Source organism: Hemicordylus capensis, chromosome 5, assembly GCF_027244095.1.
Source record: "Hemicordylus capensis ecotype Gifberg chromosome 5, rHemCap1.1.pri, whole genome shotgun sequence".
NCBI classification, from domain to species: domain Eukaryota; kingdom Metazoa; phylum Chordata; class Lepidosauria; order Squamata; family Cordylidae; genus Hemicordylus; species Hemicordylus capensis.
This window is the reverse complement of record NC_069661.1, coordinates 216,593,938-216,614,277: the sequence shown is the minus strand read 5'-3', so window position 1 is coordinate 216,614,277 and position 20,340 is coordinate 216,593,938. Positions and strand designations below refer to the sequence as shown.

The following is a 20,340-nucleotide window of genomic DNA, read 5'->3' as shown; positions in this document are numbered from 1 at the left end:
ATGTGAGATGAGATTCTTAGATTGCTGCTTCATTTTTACAGCAGCAGCCTCTGTGTGCGTGGTCGGGCAGAGGAGGGTCTGGGTATGATCTCCTCAAGGGTCTGAAAAGCCCTAGGCCCTACTGAACTAAAACCTAGAGGCAGCCCAAGATAGGTTGTGCTTATCTGTGTGTGCTGCTGTTCTCATATATCCAACATATATGGTTGTTAATAATAATAATAATAATAGTCCCATAACGTGTGTTTGGGCGAAATGGCGGGTCCCAAACGGCCTCTTTAAGAGCCTTCACCACAGCAGATCTTCTTGGAACAGCGGCGTCCCCTCAAGAGCCCCTTTTACCACCCTCCCTCTCCAAGGTGGAAAGGGTTGCGAGTATGCGCAGGCGCGCGCCCTTCTCGGGAGCTCGCGCCTGGCCTCCTGCTCGCCTCTCGGCTGCTGCTCCTCCGCGGGGACGCGCTTCCCTGAAGCCCAACCGGAGCCTCCTGCCGGCGCCGCCACCCCCCACCCCAGTTGCCAGCGTCTCCCTCCTCTCTCCCTCCCGCCAGCCACAGCCAGCCAAGCGAGTAAGGCAGTGAGCGAGAAGTGAGGCCGAGTCTGTGAGGCTGCCATGCACAGCTAGGAAGACGGAGCCTTTTGCCGTGCCGCGCCGGCGCCCTTGCAGCAGGACTATCCCTATCGACACTGCCTGTCTCCACGGCGCGCGATCGCTCGCAGCTAGGGTGAGCGCCGGCTGGTCTCTGGCGCGTTTCCCCCGCCGCCGCCGCCATCCACTCGAGCTGCTGGAAGGGCGGCTGAGAGGGCGAGAGAAGGGAGGAAGCTCGGCCAGTCTTGCCACGTGGTTTTGCTCCGAGGATGGAACCGGGCGCGTTTGGAGCGGGCAAAGCCGGGGGCGCCTTTGACCCTCAGACCTTCATCCGGCAGCCGCACACCATCCTCCGGATGGTTTCTTGGGTAAGGAGCCGAACGCGGCGCTGGGCGCTGCGGGGAGAGCGAGGAGGGCTGGCTGGTGAGGGCAAGGTCGGGGAGAAGGAGGCGGGATGGCGGGGCGGGGGGAGAGAAGTCCTCGCCAAGCCAGTCCGCTCTGCACGCCGCTCCGAATCCTGTTGCGATCTTCTGGGAATGCCCCGCTAGGCTGGCAGGCAGCGGCGTCCCAGAGCGACTCGGCTGGGCTCTGGGCAGGCAGAGCCGCCGTCTAAGGGAGGGAGGGATGTGTGTGCAAGAAAGAGGTCATGGAGGAAAAGATTAGCCATGTCCCGCATTCGCGTGCGGGGGCTTCTTCCTTCAAGCGGAGTGGGGAGTTCGGTCACCCACCCACCATCCCTGCCCGGGGACAGCCAAGGGGTGGCAGCGGCGGGGGCAGGAGTGCCACACCAACGCCGCCTCCCCCAAAGTGACCTCTAAGATGGGGGCGAGGCGGCGGTGCCTCCTCCTGGAACCCCCGGCTCGGGTTGCTACTGCCTTCTCCGTTTTCTGCCGCTGTCTGTCTCTGCCTGGCAAGCCGTTGCCGCGAAGCTGCAATGTTTATAAACTAGTGTGTGTTTTGGACTGCCTAGGGAGAAATGGAGGGGAGGAAAGAAGCCAGCAGGCGGCATTGCAAAATGGTATGATGAGCCACCTCCCCCGCCCCTCATCACTGAGATCTCGCAGGAGAGGTGTGTTTATTTAAGATTGGGAAACGTGTTTTCCCGTTCTAGGTTGGGGTCTCTCCTCCTCCTCCTCCTCCCCGAAACCACTGACAGTTGAGAAGCGAAGCGGGGCGGGGGAGGGGGAGAGCAGAAATGGTCATACCGGTTCTTTCTCACCTTTAAACCTGATACTATTATTATTTTTATTTAAACAAAACATGCAGCAGAGTTGCACAGAAGAGGCATGATTAACTGCAAAACTGGGAGAGTAGGAAGGAGAAAATTACAAAAGTGATTCTGCATTATTTGCAGTTTCCTAGCCCCACCCTTTTAATTTTATTTTTCAATTCTTCACTGTTCTTTTCTGCTGGTTTGTGAGAAAGATCCAGCAAGAAGGGAAATGGAGAATAGAGAAAAAGGGTGAAGATGCATGCATGTCCTTCCCCCATCCTCACTCCCGTCTGTCTTCAGTTTAAACATTTCCCCACCTACCCCACTTTATTGGTTTTTTAAATATAAGAGCATGCACGTGTGATGGAGGAAGAAGTGGAGTTAATAGGATCAGGCAGCAAGAGGGAGGGTTCCTTTCATGTATTTTCCTTTGGAATGGCTGTAGTGGGGGGAGGTCATTTATCTTGTGACACTTTTGCCATGGCTGCCTGTGTGTATCTACCATATGCAAGAAGGTCATGGGGATTAAGAGAGCAAGCTGCAAACACAGAGCTAGAGAGAGATTTGTCTTCTGTGGGAGTCACAGGGAGAGGGAAGGAGGAGGACACTGTGATGTGGAACCGATCATGGGGATGAGATTCTCCTGTCCCAAATCGATTAGGTGCACAAGAGGGCTAGGGAAGATTCTACTGGGAAAGATGAAATTTTGTGAGTGAAACATGTTCGGTTAGTTTGGCTAGTGGACTGCCGCCCATTAACAACCCTTAAGATTAACCTACAAGAGTTTCTTATGCAGGGGAGTTACATATTTCACAAGTACAGCCAACATGCCGCCACCCATTTTGTCAGCTGGAATGCCTAGCTGCCTGGTAGCATATGACTCTGGGAATAGTGTTGCAGGAGGGGAATGAGTCTTGCAAATGTTAGCACTGCCTTGAGAAAACAGAAGACGAGATTGATGTAGCTGGTTAGTGTCTCTCTCTGGGCTTATTTCACAGTACAGTACATGACTGTCTTTACCAGGGGGCAGAAGACACTGTAGTAATAATCTCCTGGCTCACATCTGTCACTACCATTCATTATGAAGTGGTGGAAGAACCCTTTGTTGCATGAATAATTGGACTCCAAATTAAACTAAGCAGCAAACGACCTAGGCAACAATGCAGCACCGGTCAGTTATGATTGACTTGATGTGGCGCTAGGTGGTCATTTCTGTCCTTAATTATCTGGGACAGAATGTTCTCCCCTTTAAAGTTGTGACTTCATTCTATTACTGCAGGGCTTACCAAGTACAGGAGAAGAGAGAGGGTTTCTGCAGTGTGATTCTTTCTGCTTGAGAATATCACCTTATTGGCTCTCTTCATGAAATTAGACGACTTCTCAGCTGCAGAAAGATACACAGCATCCAAAATTTTCTTGGATGCACTTGTCTTTCCCCAGAGTCGCCAACTGTCTACTGCACCTTAACCTTGGATGTGACTTTGATACCCTTTTATTTTATGCTGTATTACTTGGCCTTATAAACAGCATGTGTATTACAGAATACTAGAAGTACTTGCAGGCCATTGCTGGGTATGAAGTAAATCCCACTAAGTTGACTGGGGCCTGTTCCCAAGCAACTGTGCATAAGCTTGAAATCTTAGGAATCTGAATACCAGCTTAGAGGAGCAAGTACTTAGTAAAAAAGAGGGGGCTGTTAGGATATCTTTCCTTATTTGAATTTTCTTCAGTTATCTTCTCTTACGATGGCATATCAGTCTTTGCAATGCTGACCACCTTTCTCTCCCACACTGTTGTTTTCACAATTGCATGCAGTGTATGAGCCTAAATATGTTTACTCAGCAGTAAGCCTTCAGTGGGACTTGCTCCCAGGTAAGTATGAGCAGGATTACAGCCTTAAATATCTTCAGCCCTGGTGTGTTATGAATCACTAGAGACATGCTTACTGCATCATGGCAAAAGAGATGACCCCTATCTCCATCAAGTCTAAAAATGCTTAACCAATGAGGTACACACATAATTCCTGTTGTATTTTTGGAACTGAATATTATAATGGTGGATGTGCAGCATAATCTTATACCTGTTTGCTTGTAAGTAAGTTATGCTGTAAGTGTGTCTAGGACTGCAGTCTAAATAGAATTTGCAACCTGCATACAGTCTCCAAAGCTCCTATACGACTTGCAGGTTCTTTATTTTAGCCCTCAGTGCTCAGCTCACTTGAGGACTCCCACAGCACCTTATTAAGACTCTTGAGTTTTAGGATTTTTTTTATTTAAAAAAAGCAGTATTCTAGTCCTCATAGTCATAAGACTGAAAATGGGAAGGTAGTATCTTAATGGCTCAGAAATCAGAACCACCAAGCTGAGTTAAGATTTCCAAGTCCAGTTCAAGAACTGCAGTGGAACAATTTTAGTATTTGTAGGGTTTTTTGTTTGTAACGGAGTGGGTGAGAGAGTAGTTCTAGGATGACTATGAATAGCAGTTTACTTGGGAAAATAAATAATAAATATTCTTCCTTGTCCCTAAGGGGTTCACAATCTAAAAATAAACACAAAATAAATACCCACAACAACACTGGTGCTGTGCTGGTGTTGGAAAGGGACAGTTGCTCTTCCCCTGCTTAACACAAGAAAACTACCACTTTAAAAGTTGCCAAAATAGCAGAGTAGATGTTATACATCCATCAGCTGTGGGTTCACCTGCACTTTTTCTGTACAAGTTATATGAACCTGATAGCATCCACATTGGTAATAATAATAATAATAATTCGATTTCTATACCGCCCTTCCAAAAATGGCTCAGGGCGGTTTACAAAAAGAAATAACCAATAAGATGGCTCCCTGTCCCCAAAGGGCTCACATTCTAAAAAGAAACATAAGACACACACCAGCAACAGTCACTGGAAGTACTGTGCTGGGGGTGGATAGGGCCAGTTACTCTCCCCCTGCTAAATAAAGAGAATCACCACGTGGGTAGGCATCCTCTGACTCCGTACAGATTTCCAGAGTGCCCCTTAAGGAAACTAATGAGATTTCTCAATGGTTATAAAAAGCCAGGCATCGGTTCACTCAATATGCAGAGTTCAATGGCATATGAAGCACACAAATTTCAGGCCTCATCCATTTTTAATAGTACCTGTATAGATGTAGCAGTTAAAGACCTACTACAGACCCATTTCTATCCACAGGAAGGAACACTGAGCAGGAGATAGTAGTGAGCAGAGGCACTCTTACTCCTGGACTTCTGGGCCAAAGCCCAGGGCATCCTCACCCCTTGGGGCCTCCCAAATCCTTCTTAGTCTGTCCCAGGTGGTGTGGTCACATTGACAATGTGTTAAAAATACTGTGTGTGGAGTGTGTGTGTGCTCCAAAAGCCTTTAGGTCCAAGCTCCAAAATTACTTAGGCGCACCTCTGGTAGTGAGTCAAAACAGAGAGGAAAGGCTTTCTGGAAATCCTAAAAGGGCTTGATCAGAATGCTGCTGTTGCGGAGCTCAAATCTCCACAAGAATCTGGAGTTTCTGCTAAGAAAATAAAAGGCAGTGGCATCATGTGTTAAAATATATTTCCTCAGATGTCTACAGATAACAGGAACAGCCAAGTCATGTGCATGTTTGTTTGGAATAAGCCTTGCTGAAACTTACTACTGTGTAAGCATGCATAAGATTGCAGTCTAATCCTATGCATGCTTACTCAGAAGTACCACTTCGTTCAATGGGACTTACTGCTAAGTGTGCCTGTTTATTTGGCACACTCTTGTCCCATTTTCAGCAAAGCTTTCTAAAGGTTCAGCAGTAAAAGCAATTAACTGATAACAACATTTATAGCATAGAATTGTAAGGAAATATGGTATTACTACACTGGACTCATGAGAGCTAGTAGCTTGACAAGCCTGGGAATGAGTTCCTTCACAGGTCATGAGAGAGGATCCACTATGCAAACTTGTGTGTGGTGCAGCTTTTAATTAATGATGATTAATAAAAAGCCAACTCCTTTAAATGAATAGCTAGAATTCTATTGCTAGTTCTGGACAGAAGAAATCAGAGTTGTCTGTAGAAAAAACAACGTGCAGATGAGTGGTCCTCGTATGGGTGAGCAGGCAGGACTTTATTGATCGATTAAGTGCTGTCCATTTGGTGTCGGACTCTTAGCGACCACATAGATAGATTCTCTCCAGGATGATCTGTCTTCAACTTGGCCTTTAAGGTCTGTCAGTGGTGCATTCATTGTTGTTGTAATTGAGTCCATCCACCTTGCTGTTGGTCGTCCTCTTCTTCTCTTTCCTTCAACTTTCCCCAGCATTATGGATTTCTCAAGGGAGCTGGGTTTTCGCATAATGTGTCCGAAGTATGATAGTCTGAGGTAGGACTTGACGTAGGCTTAATCTGATAAGACTGTGTTAGTTCCATCTGACATGGTGCTAGGGATGTGCATGAACAGGTTCGAACGTTGCTCGGCTTGAAGGTTTGGTGGGGGGTGGGGGTGGCTTTAAAGGCAGGGGGGATGCACTTACCCACATACTGTGTTTCCCCCGCCAGTGCACATCTTGCTAAAAGCCCGTTGGGGAGGCAGTGTACCTCCCTGCCGCCCCGCTCTGGCATTACCTGGAAGTAGCAACTGCAATTGTGTGCATCGCATGCGCACACATTGGGTGCGTGCGCACGACGTGCATGGGCACATGACCGATGTGTGCAGTCGCAGCTGCTACTTCCGGTTACTTCTGGATAATATCAGAGCGTGGCGGCAGGGAGGTACACAGCCGCCCCAATGGGCTTTTAGCAAGACCTGCGCTGGCGGAGGAAATGCGGAAGGAGCCAGTAAGTGCATCCTCTCCCCCCTTAAAGCCACACACACACCATCAAACTGCCCCCACCGCCGCCGGTTCTGTGCACATCCCGATATGGTGCTGCTCCTTGAAACCCCACTTTAACTTTAATTCTAGCAAGAAGTGTTCGTTCCCACCCCCCACCTTTCTCTAAGCATGGCAGTGTTTTTCCTGCATTAGGCAGTCATGTGTTTCTTCTCATTCCTCCCCCCCGCCCCAATAAGTGACAAGATTGCATGTATTTTTGGTGATTATGAGGAGGTCTGGGCTAAAATGGGGTGGGGAGTAGAATGGAAACTTTGCCTTGTTCAAACTAGTACCGCTTAGTGGTACAGCTGGAGCGCGGACAATAATTAGCAAAATGTAGGGGCGGATGTGTCTACAAAAGAGGCTGTAGAGCAGCATTCCCTCTAATGGGGAATCCCAGATGTTGTTGACTACAGCTCCCAGCATCCCCAGCTATGATGGCCTTTGGCTGGGGTTGTAGTCATCAACATCTGGGAATCCCTGTTAGAGGGAATACTGTTGTAGGGACAGCAGACTCCCAACTAAAACCCAGTACATTCACTTATTTGCAGTAGGCGGCAATCAGATTAACTTAGTCATGGCCAAGTCTCATGGAAGTTAGCCATGACTAACTTGTCTCCTCGATTTCAATGGTGTGTAATCATTTTTAACTAGTCTGAATGTTGGCTGGTGATGTTAACACTGCTCTATACCAGACAAAACCTCACCATGCCTCTTCTCATTTCTGTCTCAGGAAAAATTTCACCTACTGAGCTTTTGCTTGCCATCCAGCTGTTAGCACAGGAGCACTACCAAAAAAGGAGGAGATAGCAATCCTGTAGAGAAGCAGCATTATTGTCTAGATAAGGTTATTTAAAAACTTCTTTAAAACTTTGGTCAAGATCATATTGGTGTGTGCATGGCATGCTTGAAATTTTTTAAGGGTATATAATTGCAACTTTAGAGTCATTAGGATGGTGTTGCTAGCTATGTAATCTGAGGAGATGTTATGTAGGGTTGCTAACTTTCTCAAATGGCTATTTTAACTCTGCTTTTGGCAGCAGCTTGATGTGCACATGCTGTTGGGTGAAAGTGTGTCTCCATAGTGTGGCATCTTCTTCAAGCAGCTGTTAGACACAGGAACAGGTTAGACCAGATCTTTTGTCTGGTTGCAACCCTAATGCCACATCTTTGCAGATGCTATTTGCAGGCCTTGATGGATTTTCTCTGGATCTAGGAGCCAGTCCCAAAATTTAAGACACTTGACAAAACTACCAGATTTAGTGACCAACATTGTGGTAGGGATGTGCCCGAAACATGATTCGATGTCCGAATTGCGGGCACATCCGCTTAAAACCAAGGCCTTAACACAGCTCCTTTAATGTGGAGCGGAGCAGGTCCATATCACCACCATTGCCGTAATCCCAGCACTCCTCCCAGCTATGCCCACATGCTGGCAGGGCATCTCCCAGCTGCCCCTGTGTGACGCCGGCACACACATGGCTGGTGTGCAGGGGCAGCTGGGAGATGCCTCGCCAGTATGCGGGCATAGCTGGGAAGAGTACTGGGATTACAGCAATGGCGGCGATTGGAGGAAAGAGCAAGTATGGACCTGCTCCCCTCTGTGTTGAAGGGCTGTGTAAGCCCTCACTTTTAAAGGGTTGTGCCCACGATTTGGATGCCGAATTGCATTTTGGCACATCCCTACTCTTTGCCCCTTTACAAGTAACATACTTGGAACATGATCAGGGCTGCCTGGGACAAATAAACTCTCCCTCGTAATATCCTACTCTAGGTGCCATGGCTCCCTGGTGCCTCGGATTTGTCAAGCCCTGTGTTTTAAGGATGTATATCCCACCTTTCCACTTAAATATTCAAAGCAGCTCACATCCTAATAAAAATGCCACATATTCAGGCAGTAGAAACAATTACAAAGCATAAACAGTAGACAAAATGAAGTAAATGAAGACACAACCAATTCCCAGCCAGCAGGAAGACAAATATTCTACAGGTTAAAGGTAAAGTATGCTGTCGACTCCTGGCAACCACAGAGCCATGTGGTTGTCTTTGGTAGAATACAGGAGGGGTTTACCATTGCCTCCTCCCATGCAGTATGAGATGATGCCTTTCAGCATCTTCCTATATCACTGCTGCCCAATATAGGTGTTTCCCATAGTCTGCAAAACATACCATTGGGGGTTTGAACCAGGAATCTCTGGCTTGGTAGTCAATCCATTTCCCTGCTGCACCATTAGGTGGCTGCTCTCTGCAGGTTAAAAGCCTCCTTAAATAGAAAAGTCTTCACCTGATGGTGGAAGGTGAAGTGTCAAGCGAGAGGAGAGCTGGTCTTGTGGTAGCAAGCATGACTTGTCCCCATAGCTAAGCAGGGTCTGCCCTGGTTGCATCTGAATGGGAGACTTGATGTGTGAGCACTGCAAGATATTCCCCTCAGGGGATGAAGCCGCTCTGGGAAGAGCAGAAGGTTTCAAGTTCCCTCCCTGGCTTCTCCAAGATAGGGCTGAGAGAGATTCCTGCCTGCAACCTTGGAGAAGCTGCTGCCAGTCTGTGAAGACAATACTGAGTTAGATAGACCAATGGTCTGACTCAGTATATGGCAGTTTCCTATGTTCCTAAGCTGAGCCTCCCTTTCTTAAGAGCTCTGTAACCAGGGTGTGGCTACTGAGAACTCCCATATCCCAACCAAATGCAACTTTGATATTAATTTGTATGCATAAGAGGGAGGATCCTGCTATGTAGGCAGAAGGAGGTTCTTAAGATATACTTGACCCAGAGGTCAAAACCAGCAGGGATGCACATTAGTTCTGTTCAGTCATTATTGCACAACGACAATGGAAGCGTGTTGGTTAGCCATGGCCTCTGGCATGCTGGCGCACTCCATAGCCAGGAAATACTCTCCCCAGATAAGTTTGCCTGGGGGCTGAGGCTGACTGGTGCATTCCCATTCCGTCTGTACCTAGGAAGGCTAGTGACTTAAGAGGGCTGCAGTCAGCATTTAGTCTTGCATGTCTGTGAGAAGGTGGCAACCCTGTGACTTGCAAACCAAGCTGAACCATGTTTGGAAGTGCTCTGAATTCAGTGTGACTGACTTCTAAGTATGCTTTGGATTAAGTCTGTAAACATGGACTTTCTTTGGTACATGATGGTTTTGATGGAAATAACCCTGAAAGCATGACAATCTGCAGTGGAAGATAGGGCACTGGTACTTCTAACAGGAGATTTATGTGTTTTTTTGAAGAAGGAATATTGGCAGGAAATTGCATCTGATCATCCTGACCACTGGTAGATGAGATTATCAGGGCCTGAGGATGGGTGTACTTGGAATGGGATATTTTACCCAGACAGAGGTTCAGGGAACCTGGGCTGCAAACTCATTGCCATGAGGGAAAAATGAGGCTTAATTGTACATCATGCTTGAGGATGTTTATGCAAGCTTATTTCTTTTTATCCATATGTCCAGCTCTTGTAGGACTTGCTGGAACCAACCAGAAGCAGTGTTGAAACAAGCAACATTCTGAACAGTGAGTTTGTAATGAGGTGTGCCTGTTGCGTGGTGTTCAGGTTTTCCAGATTGCCTAGGGAGTTGTTCATTCTGCAGGCAGCTGCACTGCTCCACTTAAAACAAACAGCTCTGGGGTTTCTCTTTGTTTTAGGATACATGTCCTTTTTGAAACGGCATATGTTCAGAAAGCCAGCAATTAAGACTATTCCACAATGACTGGAGAGCTCCTCTTTGAATACAAGATGAACCCTAACCTAAACAAGAAGTTAGGGTTGGTAACCTTTTTGTATTGGTTTTGTGCCTTAAACAGCCACTCAAGTGCAAAGGCTTCAATCCTTAGTTAATTTTTCTGGGATTAAGCCCCATTCAGTGGACCTGATGTCTGAAGTTTTAACTGCAAAACTCTGCAAGTTTGCACTGCAAAAGATAGAGTTGCTTATACCCCCACCCCTTCCTGGCAGGGCTTCTGTGTTTTGTGGGTTTTGGGGTTTTTTAGCAGCTGTGTGACAAGCAGAAACTCAGCAGAACAATTGTATGCAGTTGCAGCGATGATAAAAACTTCTTCCATCACTGCATCTTCATGCCAGGCAAAGATGCATTTGTTGAATGTCTGCCTGTCAAAAATACAGGAGCTCTGCCAGAAGAAACTGGCAACTCTGTTTGTCCACATGATCTGCTCACCACCCTCTGCTTGATCGGACCACAGCATGGTATGTCTTGTGTTCATATATTATTAAAATGTTCTGTGCTGTTCTGGAAAATCTTATCCCTGATGTTCATTTAAAATCTCTTGGACAAGAACTGCACAGGTAAATAGGACAATAGCTGAGTGGAAAAATTGTAATAATTATATAGTCTCTGACTGGTGGGTTTGCAGAGTACTCTTTGTTTAAAATTCTTTTAAAGCCCACTTTTAACCTGGAAATGTTTAAATATAATGTGAGTGACATATGCAGGCTATATACTAAATTGAGTAGAACTGAATGCATCAGTGCATCACAGAGTAGTAGTACATGGGGACCAATACCAGGACAAATACTGGATTCACAGGTGGTGCAGAGAAAGCATTTCTATGGGGAAACACTCCAAAATGAGAGGGGATCAGCCATGAAGCTTAAAAGGCTAAGAAAGATCTGGGGTGGCAGCTGTGCTGTGAATTAAATGTGAACTTGCAGGTAGTTCTTGTTTTTATCTGCATATGGCCACTATCCACTAATGAATGGAGTGCATCAAATGTTCATCTTCTTGCTACATATCCTGTAAATGCTGTATTCAACCTATGATCAATAGATACACCAAGAAACTGGAGAATATCAAGTAATACTCTCCTGACTCTTCTCCCTTTTTATTAAGAACGATTCAGAGTAAAAAATTGTGTTCATTTTATTTGAACATCATCATCGCACAGAGGAGAGTGGTTTCAAAACTCCAAGTGCAAGGAGAACAATTCCAGTGGGTGCAAGAAGCTTTACTAAGTACAATGGTCCCAACCAATTTTGAGTAGTTGGTTCTCTTGGGGTGGATATTTTAGAAGTCTCCTTTCTAACAGTGTGCCAGGCTGCTTTTTCTGGAGCAAGGTTTTTTTTGTGTGTGTTTTGTTTTTTAAAGGAGGATAGGGGAGAGAATTCGAAAATATTCCCCAAACAAAGAACTAAAGGCTCACAACTCAGAATCATGGTTGTGCTTCAGGTACTCGCTGGAATAATTTTCCTTGCATTTGAACAAAAACAACAGAAATGTAATTACTTCCTAAGAGTATCCAGAGGACATTAAAATATTCTCTCTAACATTTGTGTGCCAGGTCCAGAACTTGATATTACTATGGGGCCTTTAAGAGTTTCACAAAAAGCTGTTTCACCAGGGACTTTTACGCACAGCAGGTTTTACCGTGAGTTTACAGGGAGGACTTACTGCAAACTCGAAGTTGTCCCCAAAAACCTGCTGCAAATATTGTGGGTTTTTTTAACCCCAGATATAAATCGGGCTACACTTTAACGTGCAGTGAAAAACCCAAGTTGTGTGTGAACTGCTCCGCAATAACTCAAAGGGACTTTGGGATAAATCTAGCCAATATGTGAACACACCTTCCCTTCCGGGTTAAAGGGCTTGAAAAAGGCTTCCGGGTGCTGCTTTTCCTGTTAGTGTCATGGTGACAAAAAGAGTCAGCCCTGCTGGGATGTGTTTCTTCTGTGCAGCTCTTCAAGGCCCAAGAGCTTTCTCAGGGTCTCAGTCTGGCAATCTTTGGTGCTAGATCAAAATCACAGAGCAGCTTCCAGATTGCTATCATATGCATAAAACCCTGATGACTCTGATTAAAAAGAGCAGCAAAATCAAACTGTGCTTTGGGTGTAAAATTAACTTGGAAATATTCTGCACAAAATGAAGGGATTCAGAGAGAGAGTGAGCATCTTGTTTTAGTGAAGGACCAGTGTTTCTCTATCTCCAGGTGATGAACATCCTCCAGGACTGCCCAAGGCAGATGTCTTGGGTCATTAGCAACCATAGCAACAGTGGAAAGTATCTACAGTGCTATACTCTGTAAAGCATTTTGCCAGTTATATGCCTCATGCTGCTGATTATTAATGTGCTATTGCAAAACATGGAAAGCTAACAAGGAAAATGTTAGCTTTGTTAAGAAATATCAGTCACCAGTCTTTTGTGCAGAGCAACCACCTTAAGTGGTGCAGCAGGGAAATGCTTGAGTAACAAGCAGAAGGTTGCCAGTTCGAATCCCCACTGGTATGTTTCCCAACACCTATATCGGCCAGCAGCGATACAGGAAGATGCTGAAAGGCATCATCTCACACTGCGTGGGAGGAGGCAATGGTAAACCCCTCCTGTATTCTACCAAAGAAAACCACAGGGCTCTGTGGGCGCCAGGAGTCGAAATTGACTTGACAGCACACTTTACCTTTACCTTCGGGTATGGCAGCAGGCTGAATACGGTAGATTCTTTCAGAGGTTATCTGCAAGCATGAACATGGCAGCAGAATCATTAGGTTGATTGTTAAAAGTTGTCTGGAGGAATTTCAATGTCCTTTTCTCATTCTGGTTTCAATTTAGATGATTGGGGAAACAACTCTCTCCTGATATCATTATGTTTCTAAAGGAAGCGGTGAAATGGCTCTTGCTAGTGACATGTAAACAGACCATGCAGAGATTGAAAAGATGAATTCCATGGGAAACAAGTAGGCTGGCCTAGATGGCCCAAATGCGGAGAGGCTGCATACACACAAAGGCAAACTGCAACATAGCAGTAATTCAGGAGCAATTACCTTATTTCTTCCATTCAGACATTCTGCAGGGTTACAGCAAGTGAAAATATACACTATACTAAAGCTCCTTTGCTCTGCTTTCAAAAATATGTAGGAGTAATTATTCTCTTTGCGATGGAGAGAAACATCAGGAAAAGGCTTATGTCATTCACTCTAGTAAATGGTTCAAGAGTAAGGGTAGATATATATAGCACAAGTGGAAATTGAAAATTTTCATGTCTGTGAGGATGCTGTGATCAGGAAAGCTTCACCTCCTGAATTTCTAGTTGTTCTAGACAGATTTTTAGATGTTCTAGACAGAAATTTGGGATCAGTTAAAGTGAAACTAAGTGACTTTCTAAACATAACCGTAGACTGAGCCATTAAGGGGCCATTGTGGTGAAGTCCAGTCACAATAGATGGTGATTGGATTTGGCATCTTGTTTGATCTCTTTATATAGCAAATGCAGACAAGGAGTCTGCAAGGCAGAGATGTGGGTTTCCTGGAAAATTTTGAGTAAAATGTGCATTGATTTCCCCCCCTTAAAAAAACACCCAAAACTCTGTAAATTTTCCTGATGCCCTAAATAGATTGTGATTTGGCATCTTGTTCATACAGTTAAACAACCCCCTCCCCCAATGTATGTTCCATACTGTAAGTCTAAATTTTCCATGCAGCAACATATTTAAACTGAAATATTTGATGGAGAGGGGGTGGAATTAATAAAGACACTTCATGTGCTTTAATTTTTGTACTGAAACAAATGCGAAGCTTTATGTGGAATTTTTTAAAATACTCAGTGCATAAATAAAACCTACCCTCTCACACACTTCTCAAGTATAATAACTCAAAAAACCTTATTTTCAGCGTTGAAGCTGCTGAACTTGCCTAATATTGCATTGTCATAAATTCATTGTTACTAATGAATCTTATGAAACAGTGCTAGACATCTGGACTAGCCTTGTGCATGTGCAAGCATGCAAGTCACAGAGTTCCCTCAGGGTTATATCTTTGTTACTAGGGTTGCCATGTCCCCTGGAATTTAGAGTAGCCCCCGGATTTTGGCTCCTCCACCTGACTGCTAAATTCCACACAGATTTACGTGGATTTCAAATGCACTGTCCGGATTGCCTGGTTTTTACTCTGGATCTGATCACATGAGAGGGCAGAGAAGGAGGGGAAAGTATACAGATTGTCAAATAAATTAAAAAAATGCAATTTTTCTGCTGCTTAATTTGCATAATATGTAAATTAGGCCACCTGGATTTGGGGAGCTTGAATATGGCAACCCTATCTATGACATCTGTGAAGTGAGCTTCAGAGGGAAGTGAAGACTGGCAAAAATGGCTCCTTCTCCAACTCAAGCAACAGTGCAGTGGTAGTGTGGAACCTGCACTTCTGCACAGTTTCATTGCTAGTCTGGACATCAGCCAACGAAATTTTAGAAATGCAACATTTTCTGTGGAAAAGTAAAATATGGGGAAAGTTTGGGGAAATTTCCTCCCCCATCTTTGCTCCAAGGGAAGATAATTATGGCTGCGTGTTTGCCTTTCTGATGCCGATCTGTTCCAGTAGGAGGTAAACCAGTTTTAACTGCTTGGCTGTTAAGCAAAGTACAAGTGAGGCATTTAATATATGAATTTAAAGCAATAAGTAATATAACAAGACTTTGGATTCATATATGTATGACAGTGGGAAGATCTTCCTTCGCAAGGCAGTTTCATATATTCAGAATAATAATTCCAGTTGACCATGTGTGGAATATTAATGCTGCATTTTTCATACTAGCTCCACACATGACAACTGCTGTGGGAAACACTGGTGTTTCCTTGAGCAGACACATAGCAAGGATGAATGGGATGCATCTGTGAACTCTGGTCCAGTCAGGTTTTTCCAGATCTAGGGAAGTGAGTGTGACATTCATGTATCTGCTCTAGGTCACGCCAGTGTTTCCAACAGGAACTGTGAAGCAAGCTGCTCCAAGTTCATGTGTGCTGGTGGATTCCTGGAGGTCATTTTTGCACTGGCAGCAAGAATGCTTTTATCCTCTTGTCCATCAGAGTCCATATGCCACAATTCTAGATGAATGCAGCAGAGGCATTTCTGAAAAGTGTAGCATTGGTGCCTTCTGCTCATTTCTTACTCTGAGAAGATGTATTCAATAGGCCTGTGCTGCAGAGTAGCCCTGCTTTGCTTTGAGGACCACTTCAGAGCTTCCAAAGGGCCCTCTCTTCACCTCCCCCACTTCAAGGGGGACTGCTTTGTTTTGAGCAGAACCTTTGGCCCCCACCCCTAAAACTACTTACCATGACCAGTAGGGGGCAGGAGAAAAACCTCTGTTCCTCCTCTTCACTCTTCACTGTGAGGGAGCAAGCAAGCAGCTATTTTCTGTGGCCTGACTTTTTAACAAGGATGCGTGTATTCCATTTCCCATGGAGTCCTGGGAATCGGTATTTTTTTTCTGAGGCAGCAGTAATGGGCTGGTTAGCTTTGCTTTGACTCTGCTTTGGCTCCCACCAGATGCTGCTTTGCTTTGGACTGAAGCGGGTCAAAGTTGTCCGAATCGGAATAATCCCATGAAGCATTACACGCCTCTGAGAATACTAACAACATTTCACGCCCCCGCCCCATCCTTTAAAGATCTCAAGGGCAGAATTGGGTCTGAACCTAGCCCCTCCTTGCACAGAAGTTATTCCACATCATAGCGAGATACATTATCAAGACAGTATGTAGGAAGCTTCTGCTTCAAGTATGCTTAGCATGTCTGTGTGTTAACTGATAACATTATTTCTTCAAGCAGTCAGACCAATAGCAGTCCTCAGCCAGTAACAAAAAACAAACATCCAGTGTTTCATTTTGTGGTGTACCTCTGTTTTAAAAGACTTTTGCCGTGGCAATGAAACCCTTCTTTTCTACCTTCACAAATAATTATCTGGCAAGGAATCACTTTGCGTTCGTAGTGAGTGTTTAGTTAAACATGTAGCCTAGACCTTTAGAGTGTGCAAGACGTCTACACTCCAGCACATGCTAGTCTGGTGCAGTGCCACTTCCACGCCCACTGTACTGGTGCATGTGAGACTTGTGCACAAGCCTATCTAGGGCTGAGCTGAACTAATTTTGTGCTATGGAGTGAAATGGGGGATTGTGTGGCATAGAGTGCCCCTCGCCGAACCCTAGCTGTGCCTTTAAATTCAACAATTCTTTAGCAATTCACAAGCTTCACAGTAGCAGGAGCAGGTGCGTAGCTATAATTGAGCGAAAGGGTTCAAAGAACACGGACCCCTAGCTCCTGAGGGCCCTTTAGCTCCACCCCTCCCTATATTCTTCATTATCTCCCTCACCCTGGGGGGCCACAAGAGAGAAGGATGAACACAGGCCCCCTCTCCCCTAGCTACACCCCTGCAGAAGATGTGAGTTGCAGCACAGTGCTAGAAGAGAGGGGATGTTGCTGGATTGCCTAGTCAAGGCGGGAATCCTTCCTTTCCTTCCTTTTCTGAGCTGTGAGGCTGCTATGCAGCACAGGAAAAGGAATGCACCCCCCTGTTGCCTAGACCACACAAGACAAGCTGTATTCCTCCTGCCCCAGCACAGTGGGTGAACTTTGTCCATCTTCAAAGGCCTCCCCTCCAAATTTCAGTGAAAGAGGGGCAAGCCAGCTTCCCTAACTCCCTCAAATATGGCTTGTACACTGACGCGGACCTGATCCTACCCCTCTTCCCATGACATGTGCCAACGATAGGATCAAGCTGCACCATGTCTCCATCTGCCACCAAAGGTAAGTTCTGTCCATGGTGACTAGTTTCCTTGCAACTTTGCTGGTAAAACCACTTGGGTTCAGCATGACTTGTGGAAAAGAAACTTGGCAATAGATTCAGAATGGTCTGGGAGCCCAGGCTTCAACACTCGAGCCCTTTAGCACTGCTGAGGTATTTCTTTTCTGCAGTTAGGTGGAAGCCCAATTAAAACACGGCTCTCAGTGGTACTTGGTACAGAGAAATCTGTATCTTCCAGACCCCAATATTCTGGATTTTGTGGGCCACATCCACAGAACTGGAAGTTCAGCCATTCTGTTCCCTTATTCTGTTCTCAACCACTGTGCAGGCCATATGCTGTGCAACTGTGTGCAGAAAAATTGCTTTCTGTATTCCAAAGAGTGTTTTGTGTAGTAGTGGACAAACGTTCATACTTTAATATACTGCTTTCATACCTTATTTCTCCATATATTTGTAGTTTTTCTGTGACCATGTGCTTTTCATCTCAGCTTTCTGGGCAACTGCCTAATCTGGATTGACTTTCCCCTGCAACTAATCTGGAAAATTGAGGTTTCTCTCTGTAGTGCTGTACTTCCCATAAAAATTCTGCAAACCCTATCCCCATGGTCAAGGTCCTAATATATTTCCTCAGAATTCTCATTCAGCAAATATTCTCTTCTCCCTGCTACAGGCCTTTTAATTAGTCTTATCCTTCACTGAAGGAGAAGGCCCTTTAATTTTCTTCACATTGTGGTTAACACATTTATAATCTGTTTACAGTGTACACACATGCATATCTGTATGGAGGTACAGTTTGCACTTTATGATCACTGCACATAGCTGTACACTTCTTATCTGTATTCTGCATTTGAGGGGGCCTGCACCCAAGTTCACTTTTAAAATTAGTGCATGTACAGTTGTTCACACAAAAACATGTGAGTGTACAGATGCTGTACACTTAATGTCTATAGAGGGCTGAACTGGCCCTTTCACTAGTCTGTTACTTTTTCAAAGGGTGTGATGCTGGTTCTTTAGCAGACAGAACAATGGCTCATTAAGTTACTGTAGTTTGTAAAACGTATTTGTGTGTGTTCCATCCTGTTGTCCAAGTGCTTACATGTGGTCTGGTTGTGGTCCTTCCTGGGTGGGAAACAAGTGAGGTAAGTAATTGAAATTCTGTAAGACTAGTGGATAGCAAATTCTGTGACTTGAGAGGCTGGGAGCATGTTTACTCACTTACAGGATTTAGTCTTTCTCCGTAGAACTCCAGTTCTCATCCCTGTTGGGATGCTCTTAGATGCACTGCAGCACTTGGACTAGCAGGTTGTGTTTATAACCAGGTGTGTCATTCTCCATATCCAACTAACAGTCATTTGTTAGCTGCCCCAAGTAGTAATGTGCTGGAGGGGTGGGGTATAGATATTTTAAATAAACAAATTTGTTAAAAACACTTCTTAGATGTGTGTTTTCCCCTCGGCATCAAATACTCTCCAACGGACAGCTGCAATTTCTTACAGACTGGCAGCTTTTATTCAAACAGCAGTCTCCCCTTTAGTGTCTGCAGCTAGAATAAAACATACCTGCTGACATTAATACAAGTATTGACCTGTGATAAATTCTTCACTGGCCTCCTGTTACTCTCTGGCCACAAGTCAACTGTTTCTGTCTCTTTATTCTATCATCATCACTATAGGATGAAGATAGATGTAAGACTTTAAGAGCACTTTGTGAGTCCAGTTTTGCAACTTGCATGACAGATGTACATACCAACTCAATTTTGGCCCTTGGTCTCTCCTTTTCCCATGACCAGATGGGATGTCTGGCCCTTTTAAGAAAATGTATATGTTTAGACTTTCACTCTACCACCTTGTCTGGATATTTAATGAATTCCATTATTCCCAAAGGATTAAGAGTTATTAAGATTCCAGGATTATTTCCTTTTGATAGGAATTTAAAAATCAGTGGGCCTCCATTCTCAGCAAGTGTTCTATGGATTTGATGTAAAATTCAGCATCTCAATAACAAGATCGAAGATATAGGGGGGGGGGGAACCCTAAATCTGTACAGGTATCTATCTCATAAGACAGAGCGCACACAAAAAGATCTAGATATGTAGTGATGTATGTTCTATAATGCATTAATCCTTCACCAAATCTCTGCTTTTGCTTTTACAACCTGTTCACCAAGCCATTTTTGCTATCTGATTTGAAAATGCTTTTCAGCGAGCTGCATATCTTAGTAGCCTTCATGTAACCAACTGCCAAATTGCCTTTACTTGGGCAAGAATGGGAGGAGAGCTGGTCTTGTGGTAGCAAGCAGGAATTGTCCCCTTTGCTAAGCAGGGTCTGCCCTGGTTTGCATTTGAATGGGAGATGTGTGATATTCCCCTTAGGGGATGAGGCCGCTCTGGGAAGAGCACCTGTATGCTTGCATGCAGAAGGTTCCAAGCTCTCTCCTTAGCATTTCCAAGATAAGGCTGAGAGACTCCTGCCTGCAGCTTTGGAGGAGCCATTGCCAGTCTGTGTATACAATAATGAGCTATATGGACCAATGGTCTGATTCAGTATAAGGCAGCTTCCTATGTTATTCCCCTCACATATTCTGCAGGGAATATCTGAGGCCATTCCCGTGTCTGAGGTATGGGCCATGTAATGATCAGGAACTAGAGTTTCTTGAGCACACTCTTTTGTTCTGTGATTTTTTTATACTGGAGCCCACCAGCAATTGATTACCTCTGTACTGACTGCACTGCCGGGTAGATCAACTCTATTCTATGTCAAATATTTGTTGATAGAAAAAAATTCCAAGGGTGTCTCTGACTGTGGCTAAATTTCCGCCAGTTGCTATAAGAACGAGGAGGCAACTTGTGAATTGTTGATGGAAGGACTTGTCCCATGGCCAAAAGGAAAGGTGTTATTTTGGGTCATAGGTTTTGTATTTATGCACTACTGTTGGGTTTTGTTGCCATATCTTCTGTTGCAACTGTGTTTTTTTAAAAAAAATTTGGTTCTGATCTATTGACCACAATAAACTTATCTTTACTTCACCATATCCCCTAATTCTCCAAAACTCACAATATTTTAATAGTTGCAGAGTTGCTCTGGAAATTGGTAGAGGGACGGGTGTTGATGCCATGGGCACCAGCTACTAGGTGCTCTCCTGTTACCCCCACCCACCCTCCCACATTTA

The 20,340-nt window shown here is 44.9% G+C and overlaps 1 protein-coding gene across 4 annotated transcripts in view; it reads left to right on the top strand.

The window, feature by feature from the left end:
• Window positions 1-358: 358 nt before the first annotated feature.
• SYNGR1 (synaptogyrin 1) overlaps window positions 359-20,340 on the top strand; it is a 48,348-nt gene continuing 28,366 nt past the window's right edge. For 2 of the 4 annotated variants that reach the window (XR_008308050.1, XM_053253270.1), the window contains exon 1: window positions 360-951. Coding sequence is in view for 3 of the 4 variants with exons in the window: in XM_053253270.1 (XP_053109245.1) it covers window positions 853-951 (99 nt within the window). In the remaining variant the exon portion in view is untranslated. Of the gene's footprint in view, window positions 952-20,340 lie in introns of all 4 variants that reach the window. The other 2 variants (XM_053253271.1, XM_053253268.1) reach the window with 2 other exon arrangements.